General features: G+C 37.2%; 2 protein-coding genes across 2 annotated transcripts in view; both read left to right on the top strand.

Moving 5' to 3' along the window:
- Positions 1 to 194: 194 nt before the first annotated feature.
- AP4B1 (adaptor related protein complex 4 subunit beta 1) lies at positions 195 to 14322 on the top strand. Its single transcript, XM_015829227.1, has 11 exons — positions 195 to 270; positions 1940 to 2096; positions 3320 to 3544; positions 3951 to 4081; positions 4643 to 4790; positions 5911 to 6407; positions 7481 to 7564; positions 9037 to 9140; positions 11041 to 11248; positions 11567 to 11851; positions 13232 to 14322. Exons 2-11 carry the CDS (start codon positions 1984 to 1986, stop codon positions 13654 to 13656), a joined length of 2220 nt encoding a protein of 739 aa, XP_015684713.1. The 5' UTR covers positions 195 to 270; positions 1940 to 1983; the 3' UTR covers positions 13657 to 14322.
- Positions 14323 to 15397: 1075 nt separating this feature from the next.
- The window catches only part of BCL2L15 (BCL2 like 15), an 11055-nt gene continuing 5289 nt past the window's right edge, over positions 15398 to 21163 (top strand). The window contains exons 1-4 of the mRNA XM_015829218.1: positions 15398 to 15404; positions 18195 to 18399; positions 20289 to 20342; positions 20866 to 20993. Coding sequence (XP_015684704.1) covers positions 18258 to 18399; positions 20289 to 20342; positions 20866 to 20993 — 324 coding nt within the window. The 5' untranslated portion in view covers positions 15398 to 15404; positions 18195 to 18257. The remainder of the gene's footprint in view (positions 15405 to 18194; positions 18400 to 20288; positions 20343 to 20865; positions 20994 to 21163) is intronic.

Below are 21163 nucleotides of genomic sequence, written 5' to 3'. Positions count from 1 at the left end.
AGCTTTAAGATGCGTGGACTTCAACTCCCAGAATTCCATACATTTTAAAGCTATTGATGTCAGGCACATTACGCTCGGCCAATAGGCGTACAAAAATGAGATTGATATGTAGTTCCATGGTCAGAAGACAAAACTTCCAGGATGCTTTTGACGCCTCTTTTTTTTTTTTCTGGAAAAACTGTCATAGGGACAGAAAATAAGAAAACAGTAGAAAAATCCGGATTTTTGCGGAACAGTGACTAGGCAACAGTAACCTTCCTCAAGCAAAAGGTATCAGCAAAGCCTGCGTAGTGTTTGTAATGCGACTAAATCAGGATTCTTTTGCATTGCGAAGAAAATGGAGCGGGGGGGGGCGGTGAAAAAAAGGAGGCTGCGGCTCTTCGAGATAATCTTCCCGTCTACTCCGCTGTAGATTAATAATAATTCATATAATGATACTTGGGGCTACTATTGAGTATTAGGACCCTGCAGCATATCTGAGGTTTTTTCTGCTTTCCGATCCTCCCTTAGCGCATCGGGATATTAAGCTAAAAAGCCCCCGGAACTATTTTACAATGAAGTTAACGTAAATCTTTATGTGACTGCCAAATAAATAAATTGCCCTGCATTTTACTACCGGTTGTCATTTAATTTGAGGAACGAAAAATTGTATTACAGCTTCTAATCCAGAATAGAATTTTAGAGGCATTTTCGTTGAGTGTTGTCTTCCTGCACTTAGAGCTCTGTATTTCGAGAACTTGATTCCCTTCGAAGACGCAGGTAAATTGGACTTTCAAGTGCATTCACTCCATTTATTTTCTAGTTGCCTGGTTAGATAGAGATTGTAATGCTTTGATTTTTGCCAGGCCAAAGCATTGGTGGGTATCGCCATCAACAAAATAATTTATCTATTTGTTTTCAGAGCTATGAAAGCAACTGTTTCCTGTGTGTAAGACTAAATGTAGTTTCATACCAACAATGGTATGACACAGTGACTGTGTTCATTGTATTACCCTCATTTTGGTTTGGCAGAATTGTACATTGCATAACAAATTTAATTATTTAGCTGTCTTCCTTCCTTCTTACCTACCTACCTACCTACCTACCTACTAGTATCTTGTGTCATGAAGAGTTATTAGAATTTAACAGCTTACATGTGGTCAAGTGCCCAAATTTTGATCACATGACTGTGGCGATGCTGCAAGAGTTGTAAATGCAAGGACCAGTTGTAAACCACTTTTTTTCAGTGCTGTTGTTTATATCTTTTATTGTTTTTACAGTATAGTAAATAATGTAGCTACTCCTAGAGAAACCAAGTGTAATTAGTCATTTGTTATATGCTGCTATTCTTGTCTTATTGCTTTCTTACCTTTCTATTACATCTCTTATATTCAGTGCTTTCTTTCTAAAAAAAAAAAAAGGTGCCAGAACTCACACACACATCATACAACCTGCCTTGCCTACCCTACAAGGTTCCATCCAAAAAAGGTGCCGGAACTCCGTTCTGGGCGTTCTATGACAAAAAAAGCCCTGCTTATATTTAGTGTATTTTATTTGCTGTAAGCTCCTTGGAACAGAGACTTGTCAGCTTGTTCCTTGCTAAAATGCCATGCTTGTTGCTGTCATAATGAAATTAGCAACCTTTTGAAAAACTAGAACCAGTTTGGTCTAATAAGGCACCAGGCTAGAAAGCAGGAGATGAGTTAAAGTTCCACCTTAGCCATGAAGACTCATAGTGTTGCTGTTTTAGTGGGGAAAATAGGAGGAGTAAAAATGGGTTGGATATATTCGCCACCATGAATTATTTGTAAGCATAATAAAGGCAGGATACAAATTAATAAATAAAAATCTCTTGTTCTAAGAAAAACATAAAAGATAAGACAAGAGATTGAAAGAGGCAGAACGGAATACAAATGATATGCTCAGATTTCTCTCTGTGACTTTGTGACTGCTATCCTAGGTTCTTCAACAGTCAGTACTGTCAAAGGGTTTAGAATCTCAACAATGCCGTACCTTGGTTCAGAGGATACAGTGAAGGAGCTGAAGAGAGCCCTGTCCAACCCTCATGTGCAAACTGACCATCTTCGCTATAGGAATGTTATCCAACGAGTAATCAGGTCTGTTCTGAGATGCTTGTGTTATGCTACGGTCCTCTTGTATTCTGACAGTTATAGTTGGTCTTATGAAATGCTGGAAGTTTTAAATAATTGATACATGCAATAATTGTTTTAGATAGTTCTCATAATAGTGTAACAAAATTATAAAGTTTAAAAATAAATAATGCAAATGTATAATGTTTATACGTTTTAGTAATATGTTCATCATTAGTAAATAATTCTATTTCAAACTCAGTTTTACTTTGTTCACAGCCATAATGTATTTTATCCACTTTAAACTTTTCTGTTAATTGTATATAAAAAAACCATTGGCAAGAATATCCTTTTGTTATCACATTTCTTGAATTTAGTTTTGCAATCCTTTTGAAAAAATTCTGGTACATCTCAATAGATTAACTTAGTTTTAAAGAGTGCAAAATATTAGCGTGCAAAGCACTAGTGCTGTGGATCTTAGCCAATTATAAATAAAATAATTTAATCTTATAATCTGTACATGAAAATTCATATATAGTTTTCATTTTTGCAAACGTTGCTTTAAAAAAACTCTGCTACCTTCAACCAGGTCAAAGAAATATTCAGGGCACTGAAACATGCTCTCATTAATTGAAAATTCTAAGTTACTGTCTGGTTTGTCAAATTTTATTAACTGTTGTCTATATATTTCAAAGTATACAAAGTATTAGGTAAACATTGTATTATTATGGATATACAATAGCTTAATTGTGAATTCTTTTCTCCTTATATTCTTCTATCAAAAACTGTAGCTAATAAATGCTTTCGAAGAGAACTGTTGAAATGTTCTTTTTTGACCTGATGTTGAATAGCTAGGCTTAAGAATGTATATAAATTGACACATTTGTATTTCATATTTCTTGATTTATCTTTTCTGATACTTTAAAAAGTGGAGGATCACAGAGAAGTAAAGTATGCCAAATATGTAATATGTAATCAAAAGTAAGCATAAAATGCTCCAGGTAAAGAATTTAGGCTTTGTGATGAAGAACTTAATTTGTCTGTGTTTGCAGTTAACCTAGTGCACTGAGGTGGAATACAAATGAAACTTGAAATGTATTTGCATAGGCATATACACACATTCTGGGTGACAACTTGTAATGATTTATGCATTGACTATAATAATTACAAAATTATCTTTTGGGTTTTCAGGTAGATTAATATGAGATCTTGATTGTTCTATCTAATTTTTTCTTATCTTTTTCTTGCAGACACATGACCCAAGGTGTAGATGTGTCCAGTGTTTTTATGGAGATGGTTAAAGCTAGTGCTACTATAGACATTGTTCAGAAGAAGCTAGTGTACTTGTATATGTGTACGTATGCTCCCCTGAAGCCTGATCTAGCACTTTTAGCTATCAATACTCTTTGCAAAGACTGCTCAGACCCCAACCCTATGGTTAGGGGTCTGGCCCTGCGCAGCATGTGCAGTCTGAGGTAAGAGAATGTCCTGCTTGCCTTGACCTTCACAGCCATCACATATGAGAGAAAGATATATTGTGTAATATACTCAAATGCAGAGGTTACTGATCAATAGCTCATGACCTGAACGATGAGCTTTCAGTTCTTTTGTCTTAAATCTAACTCTTATCAGTAATACATCACTACAGATAGCACTTCCTTCCAGGAAGCTCTTCAAAGTGGAATACACTTGAAGAGCTTTCTGTTTTGCTGGTCAGGACTGAACTTCCCTTGAATTATAGCATGTGGGCTGCTATTTTGCTATCTGATCTATGGAACCTAATACAGCTATTTAATAATGTTTTATTAAAAGGGTTGAGGGCATCAACTTATAAGAGTGTTTATGAGAATTTATAGATTGATAGCCCTGCAATGTTCCTAGGATGCCTGGCATACAAGAATATATTCAGCAGCCAATCCTGAATGGTCTACGAGATAAAGCTTCTTATGTAAGGAGAGTAGCAGTTCTTGGATGTGCAAAGATGCAGAAACTCCAAGGAGACTGTGAAGTGGGTAAATAAACATGTTTTTTCCATTCTATTTCCAATTCCACTTCTCCATTCATATTAGAATAAATATGTGGCATATAGTCTTGATGCTATAAAGAGAAAGTTTGGCTTGAATGCTGTAACAGTTCTACTTTGTATATAGTGTGTGGCGATCTCCCCTTCATAGAAGACACATTCTGCTGGATGTAGTTCTTCCTACCTTGCCCCATAATTATTTGCCAGAAATCTTCCTCAGCAATCTCATATTTAATATTTATTAAACTTGCATGCCACCCAAGTCTCAATAATTCTGGGTTGCTTACAACAGTCAAATAAATTACAATAAAATCCATAAAACAAAGATAAAAGATGGCAAACTCAATAAAGTGTGGAGTCTGACTCTTCCTCACCAAAAGCCTGGCTAAAGACCCAGGCTCTTTTAAACAATAACAGAGTGGGGATCATCCAGATTGTTTTCATTAAATGATCATTGTTTGTGTTTGTATATGTCCTGTCAAAAGCAGTATTTTATTACAGATGAAAGGGGGAAATATTTCTGACTTCCTTTCTGACATGTTTTCTGCAGACGGTGCACTAGTTAATGAGTTATATAGTTTGCTTCGGGATCAGGATCCTATTGTGGTGGTAAATTGTCTGAGGGCTCTTGAGGAAATTTTGGCACATGAAGGAGGAGTTGTCATCAACAAACCCATTGCCCACCATCTCCTTAACAGGTACGTTCCACTCCAAAATTCTTGGGTAAACTAGAGGTATCATTCTCCTCTGTCCTTTGTGTTTTGCATGGTGAAAACCATATGCTTGTCAAATTAATGCTAATATTTTCTTTATTAATTTATTGAATTTATAACTTGCCTTTCTGCCAAAAAAAGCCAATCATTGCAGCTAACAATAATAAATAAATGAATGAATGAATGAATGTTTAATTAAAATACACTATGAATTAATCAAAAACACATTTGTGGGAGAATACCGGAATAGTGAAGTCTTATTTCAAGACTTTGACAAAGCAGGCAAATAGTAGACGACTACTTGAACAGAAAGAACCTGCTGGCATCTAGGCAACAAGAAGGAAACTTCTCTCAGCAGGGAGTGCCTAAATTGGAATCCACCATTGAAAAGACCTTCGGTTAATGTGATGCAATATCGTCCAAGGTCTTTCATTTTTACATGGTGGTAGCTGAAGTAATTACTTGTTCTGCAGAGTTGTTTCCTAGTTTTGGCTTTAAAGCATGTGAGTATTAATATAAAAGATCCTTTGCAATTATATACAGTTTAAATAAAATAATTGGTCAGCTTGTAAACCCAGTGCTCATAGATAATATACTATTGCTCATCGGATTTATAAGGACATACAAAACAGATACGATATTATTGTTATTAATACATTTTATCCCATCTTTTGTTTATATCTATTGGACACCATCGAACAGAAGAAAAAAAAATCTATATCTATCTGAGAAGGTTAATGCACTTCATGCTCCTGCCTCCCTATCTTCCCCACAATAACAAGACTGTGTGGTGGATTGGATTGAAGGAGACTAACTGACTCAAAGTCATTCTCCCATCTTTTAAGTTTAAGGGAGATTGTCATTCAGATATATATTTGTATTACTCTTTAAATTTTTGAAAGATCTGTAGGTCAAGGGCTAAGTACAAATTTACTTAAAGTATATGATTTAGTAGTGTTTGATCAAATCCCTCCATTTCATCTTACTGATTCACATACTTAAGTTTAATACTGATGAAGTAATGGAAAAAGTGGCCTGCAGATTGGGAGAGCAAAGCTATAGATTCACTGCATCACCATTTGTGTTTGTTTTCTCCTCTTTGTAGGATGCCAGATTTGGATCAGTGGGGGCAGAGTGAGGTATTGACTTTTCTGCTGCGATACAAACCCCGCTGTGAAGAAGAGCTTTTTGATATCCTTAATTTATTGGATGGATACCTTAAAAATAGCAGTTCCAGTGTGGTGATGGCTGCCACAAAACTCTTCTTGGTGCTGGCTAGAGATTACCCACATGTCCAGGCAGATGTGCTTGTAAGAGTTAAAGGTCCACTCCTAACAGCATGCACATCTGGGAGTAGAGAACTCTGTTTCACTGCTCTGTGTCATGTACGCCAGATAATAGACAGCCTTCCTGGCCATTTCAGTAGCCAATATAAGAAGTTCTTCTGTTCTTACTCGGAACCGCATTATATCAAATGCCAAAAAATGGAGGTGCTGTGCAAGTTGGTGAATGATGAAAATGTTCAGCATATATTGGAGGAACTGAGAGACTATTGCACTGATGTGTCAGCAGAGCTTGCTCGGGCAGCAATATTTGCCATAGGTAAGTGGACTACTAGGATTCTAATGAAAGACCTCTAACAGGCAAATAAATGTACACCAAAGTTGTAATACCTATGTAAAAAATATAATACAACGCCCCTCTCCCCTGCAATTATATTGCAAATTCTGCATTTGGTAGTGTTTCTTTTGGCTAGAAAAGAATATGACTGTCTTTACAGGTGTGGATAGGACAATCTTTAGAACAAAAAATATGCTTCAAAGAGAGAAGAAGCAAAATTTGGTCAAACTAGAAAATGAAGCAATTCAAAGTTACGCCAGTCTTGTGAACATATTCGCTATTATCCCTTCCAGCTGAAAACACAAATTATTACACTCATAATAACCAAGAAAGTATGTTTGCTCAAAAGTAAATTCCACTGCATTTTAAGAGCGTACCAGCTTTAGTCTTTATTTCATATAAAATGACTCCAAAATTTAAGAAATCTTTATTACTGTAGTCACAAAATGCATATCAAGATGCATGTTTTTTTGCCTTACCACCTAATATTGTTTGCTTTATTGCCTAACATTGTAGTTTGATGTAGTAATTAAGGTCCTGGACTAGAAACTGAGAAATCATAAGTTCTAGTCTTCTGTTAGGCAGGGAAACTGGCTCAATCCTGGCTCACAGGATAGTTGTGGGAAAATAGGAGGAAGCAATAGGAGGAATGCGTAGTGCTGCATTGAATTGTAAAAACTAAAGGTGGGATTAAATCTAATGTCTCAGTGAGCAGTTCATTTCATTCAGTTATACTGAATGTGTTTATTGATTACCAGTTTGGTGTATTATTGCTTAACTTATGGAAATTATTCATGTTCTCTTCCTTAAGTGGTCCAATCACCAGCCTAGAATTGTCTCATCTATAATATTATGTTCCCAAAACTGTTCCATTCTGTCCTATTTTGCATAAGATTAGTATGTACTTCTGTACTGAGAATTAGTATTAGAAATATCAGCCTATGTTGCTGGATCGCTCTTTCCAGGTTAAGGAATTATTAAGCAATCCTGAGAACTTTGGGTCATATGTATGGGGAGATGTTGGTTCCTTTTTTGTTATTGTTGTTGTTTTTTAGGAAACATTGCAAGAACCTACTCAGAACAATGTGTTAGGATTCTAACAGAACTTCTTGAGCTGAAGCAAGAACATATAACATCAGGTATTATTCCGGACTTTCTAGTTCATACTTGATTTACACCATTGCAAGATTTAGCTTCTTTGGTCAGATGCGACATAGTTTTTTCTAAATTTAGAAGAAATCCAAAAGTTGGTTCCAAGTGAGTACGAGCAATTGTACCAATTGGTGCCTCCTTAAAGAAACTGCCTATTTTCCTAGCTCACATAGAGGCCAAGAACATAAATAATTTGTGTTGAGAACAAAGTGTAACAAGGTCCTTTCCAGTGAGTGTGGAACACTCATCACTTTCTTAATTTAAGGAACTTCAACAGGTGTGACAAAGACACTGATAGCTATTCCAAATCACCTTTTTGACTTTGAATCTGAAAAGTACAATCCCATAGTTATTGCTATGTTTAAATGACATAAATATTTCATTGAGACACTGCCCCAAATCATGTAAGATCAGTGGTGGGATTCAGCCAGTTCGCACCAGTTTGGCAGAACCGGTAGCTAATTTTTTGTTGCCCAGGCCCAGAACGGACTTCCGGAAGTGGCATCCACACAGAGAACCGGTTGTTCATATATTTGAATCCCACCACTGTGTAGGATGCTAATACACCAGGTATTCACTTTCTAACTACTGATGCGTTAAGATTTTTTTAAAGTAACTTTGCTCACTTTGACTCCATTTTTTTTCCTGACAACTCTGAATTGGTAAGAGAAACTTAATCAATAGAAGATAAAAATGTTGCTCAGTAAAAATAGACTTTCAGAATGGGAAAAACAATCTATTCTAGAAGAATTTGCATCTTTCAGAGGGCCAGATTTGCAGTTTGGGAATCTCCTCAATTTGTCATAATTCCTGGACGGCCACTTAGTGCTAAGAGTGTTTTGCATATGTAGCTGTCCATTCTTGGAGAGAGCAGATTTGGCCACAGATCATATGTCTTAGTCCCATCCAGATTAGGTTCCTGCTATTTATTTTCTATCAGGCTGCCTAGAAAGGTGTTCTTTGGTGCTGCAAAGATGTAAACTGCCATTTTTTTTTCCTGTGCTACTCATTTTAAAATACCATGGGCTTCCACTTCAACTCTGAAAGCAGTTCAGGGTATTAGTATCAGTTATAATTCTCCATAGAACTTCTAATAACTTAGACTATTTGGAGACCTTTTTCCTTGTGCATGGTCCTCTCTATCAGCTGTACCATCACCTCAATCACTATTTTGCATTCTGTGATGGTCAGGGAATCAGACATGGCCTTTTTAGTGGCAGCATCCTAATCATGGGTCTTCCTTCGAAGGCAGATCTAACATTTTATTGTATTTTAGGTAAATAGTGAAAATACATTTTGCTAGAATTTTATAGCATTTTAATTTTATTAGCTACAAATTCTGTTTTAACCATTCCTTAATCTGAAGTTTATTCCACTCGGATTTTGATGATATTAAGATGTTATCATCTGGACCAAACAGTGTTACACTCTAAATATGTTGTTATCTATTTCCCTACAGCTGTAGTGCAGGTGTTCCGAGATCTAGTATGGTTGTGTCCACAGTGCATAGAGTGTGTGGCCCAGTCTTTGTCTGGCTGTGAAGAGATCATCCAGGACAGTGAGGTAACAGAGAACACCTTTTGTAATCTCCTCTATACTGTTGATGAAATCTAAAATTGAAGCTGAAAGTTTTTTTTAAAAGTATGCATCCCTTGTATATATGTGAGTTATTAGTGTAAACATTCATAAAATCATTTAGTTTAGGAGGATCTGGAGGGTATGTCTGCATAAGAATTTTATCTTTCTCCCCCTTAGCTTCTAATCTATTTTATTATATCATTAAGAATTCTTCTGCTTTTTCATTTGCCACACAGAATTTTGAATCAACTAACCTTACTTTTAGTTATGCATTGCCTTCCCAAAAGCAAAAAAGTTAAATAATTTTGTTATCTTACCAATTTTTAATCAAGGAAATGTAAAATTAGTAACATTGAATATTATGGAATGTGGCTGTAATGAAAATCTTTGCAGCCAATCTGACAAAAATAAAATAAAACCATAATAGGTGGAAGATATTAAAGAGATCCAATCAAGAAATTAGGAGAAATTTCCTAACAGTGAGAACAATTAATCAGTGGAACAACTTGCCTCCAGAAGTTGTGGGTGCTCCAACACTGGAGGTTTTCAAGTAGAGATTGGACAACCATTTGTCCAAAATGTATGGAGTCTTCTGCTGAAACAGGGGATTGGAAGACCTTCAAGGTTCCTTGCAATTCTGTTCTTCTATGTTCTATGTTCTAATCTTTGAAAAATTCAAGATTTGATTACTAAAATTCTTAAGAATTTTAACTCACATGACTATGGACAGGTAGTGTTTTATAATATTGCTTCTCCAAATTAAATTGGTACAGATCCTAAGATTTTAATTATGAAGCAAGCAGATGGTGCAGCAGCCTCAGATTTTCACATCTTTTCTGTTTCAATTTGTTCAAATACAGGTGGTCCTCGACTTACAACCACAACTGAGCCCAAAATTTATGTTAAGTAAGACATTTGTTGAGTTTTGCCCCATTTTATGACCTTCCTTGCCACAGTTAAGTGAATCACTGCAGTTGATAAGTTAGTAACCTGGTTGTTAAATGAATCTCACTTCCCCATTGACTTTGCTTGTCAGAAGATTGCAAAATGGGATCATATGACCTTGGGACACAGCAATCAATGTAAGTACAGTGTTTCCCCTAAAATAAGACTGCCTCCAAAAGAGACACCAGGTCTTATTTTCGAGGGGTTTCTTTTTCACTCACCTCCAGCACCGACAGCCCTGCCCAGCTGACCCACTTCTTCTGCAGCCAAAGGAGCAGCTTCATTCTGCAGCTGAGAATGGAGCTCCGGCCTGCATTTCGTAGTCAAAGGCCTTTCCAGAAGGCCTCTGCAGCTGATAACCAAGCTATGGATTCTGCAGTCGAGAACCGAGGTATGGATTCAATCCATACCATTCAATTCTTGGCTACAGTGGCTTTCCAGAAAGGCCTCTGACTGCGAAATGCAGGCCTCTGGACTCTGGAGAAGTGGGCCAGTGAGGAGAGGCCTGGCTACAAGGTAAGTCAGTGCGGGGCATGTGGGTCAGCTCTACCCCTCCCCCCCACCCTAGCTTGATTTTTAGGTGTGCGCCTTGCCCCAAAACTAGGGCTTATTTTGGGGGTAGGGCTTATATAGGCCCACTCCCAAAAATCAAACTAGGGCTTATTTTGGGGTAGGTCTTACTTTTGGGGAAACACAGTATGAACCAGTTGCCATGCATCAGAATTTTGATCAAATGATCATAGGGATGCTTCAAATGTCGTAACTATGAAAAACGGTCATAAATCATTTTTTTTCAGTGCCGTTGTAACTTTGAACTAAATACAACTAAAACTGTTGTAAGTCAAGGACTACCTGTAATGTCCTTAACATGGAGATTTGGTATGTGAATTGTTCTCAACAGTACTTGAATGCCCAATGTTTTAATGGCTTAATTTTTTAGGGAAAGCAAGCATTAATCTGGCTTCTGGGTGTACATGGAGAAAGAGTTCCCAATGCCCCTTATATATTAGAAGATTTTGTGGAGAATATAAAATCAGAACCATTCTCAGTTGTCAAGCTAGAACTACTGACGGCTGTGGCCCGGCTATTCGTAGCACGTTCTGCTGAATGTCAGGATACTCTGGGTCGATTACTTTATTATTGCATTGGTAAGTCTGTTACTTCTATGATGGTTGCTGTATCGTGAATTAGATGAAAGACAACAGTTATAGTTACTGTTGAAAAGCATACCAAAAAATAAATAAATCTTGGTCTAAAATTCTTTAGATTTTCTAACCAAATCTCAAACAATTTTATCGCAAGTATTTTTCTATTCTGTCTGTACTGCTAGTGTCAGATACCTTAACAGGTTCTAAGGGAGAGAGAAAAGGCTTGGGAGAGACCTCTTGGAAATGCATCATTAAAAGCCAGGTGAAGTAACTGCTTATTTTTGTTGTTGTTGACAAATGTTTGTGTCTGTGATCCAGAGGAGGAAAAAGACATGGCAGTTCGGGACCGTGCATTATTTTATTATCGTCTGTTACAAGCTGGAGTGGAAGAAACAAAAGGAATTCTGTGCAGCCCGACATCAGATCGTTCTCTCCGCATTTTAGAAGAGCAGACTGAAAGTTCCATTAACAAATGGGTCCCTGACTTTAATACCTTGGCGTTCATCTATGGCAAAGAGCAATGGGCAGCTATGACGGCCAAGCGAGTAATTGATCTCCCCTGTGCAGACTCCAGCACAGATGATACCAAAAGAGAAGGCAAAGGTGAGAGACATACGTAGATATTAATTACTTTCTTACTCTTTCTGTGCTCGCTTTTCCTAATGACAGCCAGAAAATGTACTTTTAGGTATCTGATTGACAAGTTATTCTTTGCTTAGTAGGCGATAGTAAGCTTGTTATAATTGTAATGCTCATGTTCCTGCTAAGCATCTTTCGGTTTATACTGTTAATAGTAATTCCTCCACTGTGAAGTTCCACAGAACTTGGCTCTCTCTCTCTCTTCCATATAATAATATGGAATAACAACTATATGAAACTGATTCATCTTTTAGTTTGAGGTGAGATATCATCATGCGCTGATGTTGTATGTTGTCACCTCAAGAGATGCAGTAGGGGTCCTTTTTTATTTTCTGGAGGTTGTGAAGGACTGGATTTGACAAAACAGACTCACTCCCAGCAAGAGACAGCTAGTGTTTTTGTGCAAACAATCTAGCATGATGTCAGTTCTGAGGTTGGTTTTGGGCAAAGTTATATTTCCTCTGAAGGAACAGGTCCTTGAACTGGGGTTTTCCTGCACTAGAGCAGCAGGTCAAAGCCATGGCCAGTAAAGCCTTTACTCAACTGTGGCTGATGTGGTAATTACAGTCCTTCTTGGACTAGACACCCTTATGATAGGATTTCAATTACATTTGTACCACCCCACATGCTTGCAGTTCAGGTGCTTGGCAACCCAATTGCCTTTACAGCCAGTTGCAACATCCTGCAATCTAGGTTCACGACTTTTGCTGATTTACAGCAAATAACATCCATAAGGGAAGCTGGATTTACTTAACAGCCATGTTATTCACTTAATGGCCATTGTAAAATTGTTGTAAAATCGGATCCGACTTGACTTAGGACCATAATACTCATGATGGAAATTTCAGTCTGCAATGTGGTTGTAAGTCAAGGTCCACCTATAGATACACTTGAGAATCCCTTTCTTACATGAGAATCAAAGATCGGGCCAGAGAAAGAGTATAGCCATCTACTGGGAGATTAATGAGCTTCATTATGCAGTTAGTTGGCCACTGTGAGAACAGATTAGATGGGGCAGGGATCCAATTCAGAAGGGTACTGCATATGTTCTTATGATATGTTTCATTCCTGACATTATGGAATAGCTGCCCCCTGAGGTACTGGGTATTTGCAAAGTTGTCAGCATTAGTTTATTCAGATAATGGTGAATCTGGGTTGCTTTTTGGTTCTTGATTTTGATTTTAATGTACAATGCATTTTATGGGGAGGATTAGAAAGATGGATTTAGTGTTGTGTTTTAATAGATGTTATTGCTGCAAACTTCTGTGAGTATGACAATTTGATGATACACAAATGTATGTAATAAATAATAAGTAAATAATATGGCTTTTCTTTCTTTTTCAGTACCACTGATGTTGGAAAAGGAGAATGACCCTGTTATTAATGCCAGTTCCAGTAGCCTTACCTTAATATCGAGTATATGTCTGACTACAGAGCAGTTTGAGAGGACATGGCTAAACCTGGCTGTTGGCTGCCAGCAAGCCATTCCTTGGCAGGAAACTGTTCAGCCAGAGACTTTGCAGGTTGCCCTGCAGATGGTCCATATTCAGACAATTGCAATGAGCAAGCCTGGTTCACAGTCATGGAAAGTCTACCTAGGGGCACAGGATGACACAGGCTGCCTTTTCCTAACTGAGCTGCTGCTGGAGACAGAAAGTGCAGAGATGCAGATGTTAGTGAAGCAGACTGAAAACAAGCCAGAAGCCCTGCAGGCATTTGTCTCACTCTTGAAGACAGTTCTGGAGACAGTGGCAGGCCTGACATCCTGATTTTTTTCCAATTTCTGGTGTTGGTCATAGGCAGGAAGAGATAGCAATTTTGTATATGGTTTATTTATTGTATTCTTTAATGAAGCTGTCATTCTTACAAATTGTCAGTAAAGGCTTTCTACAGCATAACTTTTAGCGCAAATGAAAACTGTATGTTTAGAAAGATATGCAGGGAAACCAACCAGCCTTGAAAGGCAAAATAAGATCATGTTTATGGACAAAAGGAACTTTGTATATATCTAGAGAAGTAAAATAGGAAGACCTGCGATTTCAGGATGAAGGTAAATCAAGGAGGATTTGTGTGTTTGGAAGATGTCACTAAGCAATATTCCCTCTAACGTCTGACAGCTGCTTGTGGAAAAAATTGTTTTGTGCAGCTTTTTCTAAACCAAGTACAAATTTCCTCTCCACGATATGATCATATGAGTAAATTGCAAATAGAAATAGCAATTGTAATTTTATTTCTGCTTAATTTCAAATTTATTTATTTATTGAACTCATATGGCCACCTGTTTTAAATAGAATAATCTCATAATAAAAACAACAATAAAACATTCATGTCACTCATACACAAAGGAGCACATTCCTTTTCCATTGTTCTTCAACTGATAATTGCAATAGTTTCTCTGGATGGGGAATTTTGATACTGTAATAAGAGAAAAACTAAAGAAAAATACATTATTCAAAATAATTTAGATTGCCCTTTCATTTTTTTGTCCATTCTTTGCTTCTTCTCTGAATCTATTCTGAGCTTATACTTTAATCATAAAGGCTGATACCTTTTTTCAAAGTTAATTAACATGGAGCTTATGTGGCCCAAAATTCAACAGATATTAATTAAACCTTTTTTGGAGTGAGGTGCTCCTTGCATAGAAGACTGTGAGGTCCTGAGCAGGTGGGCTGCAAATGCAAAGTTGAGAAATTGCTGTTGCCCACCTGCCTGGAGCCCCAGGCTGCCGGTAGTAGCTCTAGCTCACTGCCTTGGGAATACCTGTCAATCCTGCTGAATGAGGGGTGGTCCCAAGTGACCCTCCCTGCTGCAGGTAAGTTGAGTCAGCAAACTTGTGGAGGACTCCTTGTGAGTCGCAAGGCTGGAGTTTTGTTATGACTAAATTTATTATTATTTAAACTTAATTGTGCAAGTGCTTGATGTAGATGCTAAGTGAGTAGAGTAGCAAGGTTGTTTCTTTAAAATCTTTGTATTGATTTACTTCCATTTAGATGCTATTTCATTTCCAACAAATTGGGGGCTAATCGTGCATTACAACTAGGGTTAAAAATTAATAGTAACTATTCATGATAAAATTGCAATCAAATCAATCATTCTATCATTCAGAGCTGATAATGATCTTATCCCCAAAAGCCCCATTGAAAGCCATGTTTTCACAGCTCCACATGTAAAAGGAAGAGTGCTATTTCAGATGGCAGTTCAGTGGGAGGTAACATGCATCTGAAGTTATTTGCTCTTACATGGATTCTTTCCTAGGCTTACTCAACAATCAGAGAGCATATATTTGCTTCAGCTCTCTAAAGTTTCTTACTGTGCATAGGAAAGAAATCAGAATAGCTTAATATTCAGATAGCTGGTCTAAAATACATTGTATTTTTAAAACTCACACTAATACTGAAGGGAAAAATATAAAGATAGATTCTTTGACCTTAGGAGGTTTAAAAAATGTGTATGCTTTTCTATTTTCTCAGGAAAATTGTGTCATTTTCAAAGTTCTTTTACTGTCTCTGCAACTCAGGTAAATTTGTTACTTTTCTGTGCAGGAATTAGTTGTTCTGCTCTGGAAGAAAATGGCTGTAGCAGGAGAGAATGTTGCATCCTATTTTATATCAACCCAGATGAAACTTATATGCTGCACTGGGAAAAAAACAGCATATTTTTGAATGGGCTGCCCTCATTTTCCTTCTCCTTTTTTACTTAGCACTTGCATTGGAGAAGACACTGCATGCTGCTTTTGCCAATTCAATAATCCTTCAGAGTTTCATGCAGTACTGTATCCTTCCAGAATTAAGTTACATTTCTTTCCCTAGGTATACATTTATTTGCATTCTTTCAGTTTGGAGTCCCATACTTTTTACTCTTCAAGCTGACAAGTTGATGTCAAAACCCAGGAAAAACTGGAATTATGTCACGATTACACAATGTTCCCCACCTCTCATGTGCATGTTTTAATTCAAAACAAGCCTCTTAGAAAGAAGAGAAGATGCTGTTTGACCCCCTGTTGCCTTGTGGCTAAGAATCACATCCCATTGAAAGGAATAATTAGGTTCTTTGAAGCTTTTTGTAGAAAACATTATTTTGGGAAATAGGTTCCAAAGTCCGAGAAAGGGAGAAGAGCTCTATTGTCATTTGGTTTCTTCTGGAGCATGAGGAAAACAGCTCCTGCTTCTTTGCAGGCAGGAAAAAGCCTTTTCTCACCCGTATAGCAGAGCTGCTCTCCTTGAGAATAAACAGGTGAAGCAGCCTATTTCATTTGCAGTTTAATATAGTACTAAAAGTTTTGGCACTCTACTGTGAAGTCAGAAAGCCAGGGATGTAAAAGAAGACTTTGAGTATACTGTATATCTCAGACCTAGTTCAAACAAAGTGAGGAAGTGGAGAAGCATAGGCAGACTTGCCAGATACAGTGCAGAAATGTAGTCTGACTGATACGGCTTTGGTTTCTTAATCTGGTCTGCTTTAATAAGACTGACAAAGTGTGAAATCTTGCAAAAAGTGACTGCCTAGGAAGGGAGGAGGGAGAAAGGAGAAAGCAGCCAGTTGCCTGGAGAAGGGTGCACATTATGGCTTGGGGAAGGAAAATATCCTCCTTTAAAATCTCTTCTTTTAAGCCCATTTTATTGTATCAGACAAGCTGAACAAAAAGTACTGGTACTGCCCAAATGTACTTGAATTCTTTAAGAGTTAAAATACTTTTCTATATTCTTAATTAGTGGGTCTTCCCCTTTAATTACAATCTTTCTGGTTGGCTATAGTAACCAGCCTCTTACCATGTTTTTCTTTCCTCCACAACATTTCCCCAGGAAGAAATTTCTTAAACTCAAAATCTTTATATATTTTAATAAGATTTTAAACAAATCACAGCAAGTACTTTTTGTGTTTCAAAATCTTATTTTCAGTCAATCTGACCCTTGGTCCATTTAAAAGGTTTCCAAAATCAACATTGTAATTACCCTTTTTTATTTCCATTTTTTTTAAAAAAAAAACAAACCCGTTTCTATATGTTTTAAACTTAAATAAAGGTTCTTTCATTGTAAGTTGAAGGAAATCATCTAGGGTAATAAAACCTGCTCTTCTGCAGGTTCTTAATATAAAAAAATGCAAACCATTTCCAGTAAAAGTTGTTAAAAGAGGAAGTGAGTGAACTCAGCATCCTTTTGGTGGCTCTGAACTACGGTTTTAGCAAAGCTAACTGTCCCTGTGTCCCAGAGCTCCAAAATCCTCCCAGGACCACTGTTACCTGGTCTTGTTGTAGAGAACATCTGTTAGAAGCACTCTGAGCAATCCCAAAACTTCTCCCTGATCTAGAGAGGAGTTTGGAGAGCCAATTCCATTCACTGGTTCCACTTTCCACTATGGCTTCTGGCTCCACTAAAAGTGAAGTTGTCTTCAGTCCACCATTGCTTCCATGGAAGTCCCTCTCAGAAGGCATTGAAGACCTGTTTACATCCCTGGACCTAAGGTCTCGTGAATGTGAAAGGCTCGGTTTCCTGATTATGTTAATGTCTATGGATTGTAATATTTCTTGACTGCTATATGCATAATATATTCACAGGTTCACTGGACTTAGGCAGCCAATAAATTTAAATAAAAAACAATACATATATAGAAGTTCATGTAGATAGCAGTGCTGAGCCAAGCTTAGCTGATCTTTAAAAGCAATGCAGGAGAACTCCCGGTTAGAAGCTGGATGGGGTAGTATGAAGAAATAACAGGGTTGACCTTAGAATACAAATTGGGGGGGGGGAGGCAGTAGCAAATAAGTTCCACATTGTCAATAAAGCCTGCATAGATGGATCCATAAAACTGTTGGGGGTCAAGATAAAGTTGAAGGGGACTTTATACTTGGAAAACCCTGCTCCTCTTTGGTGTGAGGAAATGGTTGTGAAATATTATAAAGTTACAAACAGATGAGATTTATAATATGCATCTAGAGCAACTGAAAAAATTGTTCAAAAAAATAGATATCTGCTTAATGAAACATGTTACTGCTGATACAGCCCCATAAAAATTCCCTGGTGTCCAAAGGTTGTGTAATCAATGTCAAATATTAAATTCTACTTCCTTTTAGTCAATTGTGTATCTTGAATGGTAGAAGAGAAAGCATTGGAGGACTTGATAGTCTGAAACACTTCTGGTAATTAATGTTTTTTAGTTCTCATAGATGACAATATCTTAAAATGATGATAGTGTGGCTACACATGTATCACAGAAAATGTAAATAATTTTACTTTGTAAATTATGTTTCTTGTTTTGAATTGTAAATGAAGGAAGTTGCTGGAGACTTTTTATGCTTGATTTCTTCTAGACAACCGAAGAAACAACTCTTAGCAAGATAAGGCAAAAACCTGTTTCAAATACATACCTGAACATGAACCACTCAATGACGTTTGAAGAACAAACAGAACAAATTGTGGAAGCATTGTTCACTACTCTTTGCTTAAAGAAGCAAGAGTTACAAGTAACTGAACGTTGCCTGAAGCTCGTCTCTGAAAATGAAATCCATCTAGAAGGTACAAAGGTTTCTTTCAAAACTAAATTGTGGTGTGATAGGGGGAATGGCTTTGTATTTCCCAAATTTTGAAGTCAGGACCAGCTGCTGGATCTTCTTGCTTGGAGTTAAAAAAAAGTTTGCTATCCATAGTGGTTTTTGTTAGAGACCAAAACTAGTTTCTTTAGGCCATAGTGGAAACCACTAATTTAAAGGATTTTAGATCTGTCATCTTAATCGATCAGTTACATTTAAATAAACTGTTAAAATCCCAAACTAAGATTTTAAAAAATTCTTGCATTTAAGAAGCAAGAAGAAATAGCTTAATTCTGAAATATGTCTGTAATATCAAAAAACTTCACTCTTAATGTCAATGCTGCAAATACTGTATATTCTTGCTTTGACAAAATATGCAGAACTGTCTGGTATTTTTAGAGTTAATTCAGATGATGGTGGGGGGGGGGGGAGAAAGATAGGACTGCGGGCGGGAAGAGACCGGAAGAGAACCTTAACTCATAATAATACTCCAAAATAAAGTTTTAAAATTTAACAGTGCTGTTTTAAATCTACTGCTTATTAATTAAGACATTAGTTGGTTTTAGTAAAATAATTTTCCGGGTCCCTTTTCCAAGTCAGGGTATTGCAAATGAAATGCAAGGCATGCTGCTGGTGGAAAGGAGGTGATGCATTTATTCTCCAAAACAAAACAAAGAAGTTCGCTCTTGGGAGTAGGCGAAAGAGGATGAAGTGCTTGGAACAAGTTTTTATAGGGGATTTGGTTCTTTGTGTTTAAGTATGTGCATGTAATTGTTTGGGTGTGGGGTGGAATTGAACATGACCATTCTGGTGTATCATTATGGCCAGGGAGCAATTTTAATTGTTTTTTTCTATAACTTCTTTCTTTGCCTTCTATATGGTGTCTAGTTATCCCTTTTGTGGGTGAAGGGAAGCATGAGCATAAGAGTTTTGTTCTTTTAATTTCCTTTGCCAGGTTGATCGGTATCAGTTCTTTGTTTTGGCCATGTGTGCTGTTAGTGATTTTTAGTTACATATATCTATTTGTCTGCAACATACTGTAGTTTCTTGCCCCTGATGTTGGGACTTTAAGGAGGCAGGTTTTAAACACAGACAACCCTATAACAAAATCAGTCCTTGAGTTTTCAAAATCCTAAACTACTAAACTCTTGTTTCAGTAGCAGAAAAGATGATATATATGAAATATATCTCATAATTATATATATATAAATAATTATGTATATTTTAAGACCATTGCTGGCCAATAGTTAAAAGGCAGTATTGCAGGCGAACTCTGCCCACTGCCAGGAGTTTGATCCTGATGGGGTTGACTCAGCCGTCGATCCTTCCGAGGTCGGTAATGCTGACATTGTACACTACCCAGAGAGTGTTGCAAAGCCCTATAGAGCTGAATGCTAATGCTATTGCTAATTACTGCTCTGTGTAATAGCTGCAAATAGGAACATGTGTATGTAATAGGGCAATGATGGTATTTTCCATAGCCATTTAGTCCATGGTCTTTGCAGATATCACAACCAGTGTGGTAAGGCATGAAAGTGAGCATATGTGAGTCCCCAAATCTAATAGTAACATAAGAATCAGCCCCAAAATTGAAACTGAAACCAAATAGGTCAGTTTATTCTGTGCAATCATTTGTGAAATCATTGTGTGAGGGATACCAAATTCTATCTCAGACACATCAGTTGTGAAGCAGATAATTTACTCTGAGCATGCTGGTGACATTTTGAAGCTTACAACTATTATATATCTAGATGTCACGTGCAATGTATCTGTTACTTTGATAATATCCATTAACTTTCCTCCACTGCTTTTAGATTCATAGTTATGCAAGCTAGGCTAGCTGAGTGAGCTTTCTCCTTCGTTCTTTCTTTTCAGGTCGTTGTTCTCAAGGTCCCTTAAGAGCGGAGTTCCAGGGAAGCAGGTGGAGAGGTGAGAACTGTAGTTGAGAGGTATGGGTGGGTAAGGGAGTGTCACAGTCAGGTACTATGGAACATTGGGAGGTGTGTGGGTACCATAGGGGGACAGGGAAGGTGCCAAAGGCAAGGACTATAGAGTGTAGGCAAGTGGAAAAACAGTAGGAGCAACTTGCAGCTTCCTGCTAGCTCCCCCATTGACTTTGCTTATTGGAAGCCAATAGGAAATGTCGGAAGTTATGATCACATGACTGCAAGGATGCTGCATTAATCACAACTTCACAAACTGTTTGCAAGTCCCCCTTCATTCAGCACTTTCATAGCTTTGAATGGTGGCTGAACAAGTGGTTGTAACCTGAGAATTACCTGTATTTTTTTAAATAAGCAAATTTAAATTCTCTTTAGCTAAATTTAAAAGGTAGATAAATGTTATATGGACATGTCAAAAGGATTGGAATTGAAATGGAATAGAAATTGAATTAGAATATTTTTATACAGGGAAAGAAACTGTAAATCTGTATTGGCTTTCTGTTAACCAGTAGTTGATTCTGCAAGCAGTTTTGATCCAGTTGATATTGCCAATTTACTGCGATCCATAGGAGATCAGTACAAAGCAGAGATGGAGGGCCATGTACAGGCAATTATTGCAGAGGAGAGCACAACAAAGGTAATTTCTAAGCATTCTGATCCAAATTCTTTAGTTTTAGTTTACCATTAACTAATATCTATGTAGATGTAAATTATGCCAGAATACTTTTCTGTGGCCTCATAGATGCAAAGCATTTTATATTGGCTGCTTTAATCTGTTCTAGTTTAATATGTTTTATGCTGTTTTTT

Source organism: Protobothrops mucrosquamatus, unplaced genomic scaffold, assembly GCF_001527695.2.
Source record: "Protobothrops mucrosquamatus isolate PMUCROS unplaced genomic scaffold, P.Mucros_1.0 scaffold_232, whole genome shotgun sequence".
Taxonomy (NCBI): Eukaryota; Metazoa; Chordata; class Lepidosauria; order Squamata; family Viperidae; genus Protobothrops; species Protobothrops mucrosquamatus.
This window is presented reverse-complemented; position numbering and strand designations above follow the sequence as displayed.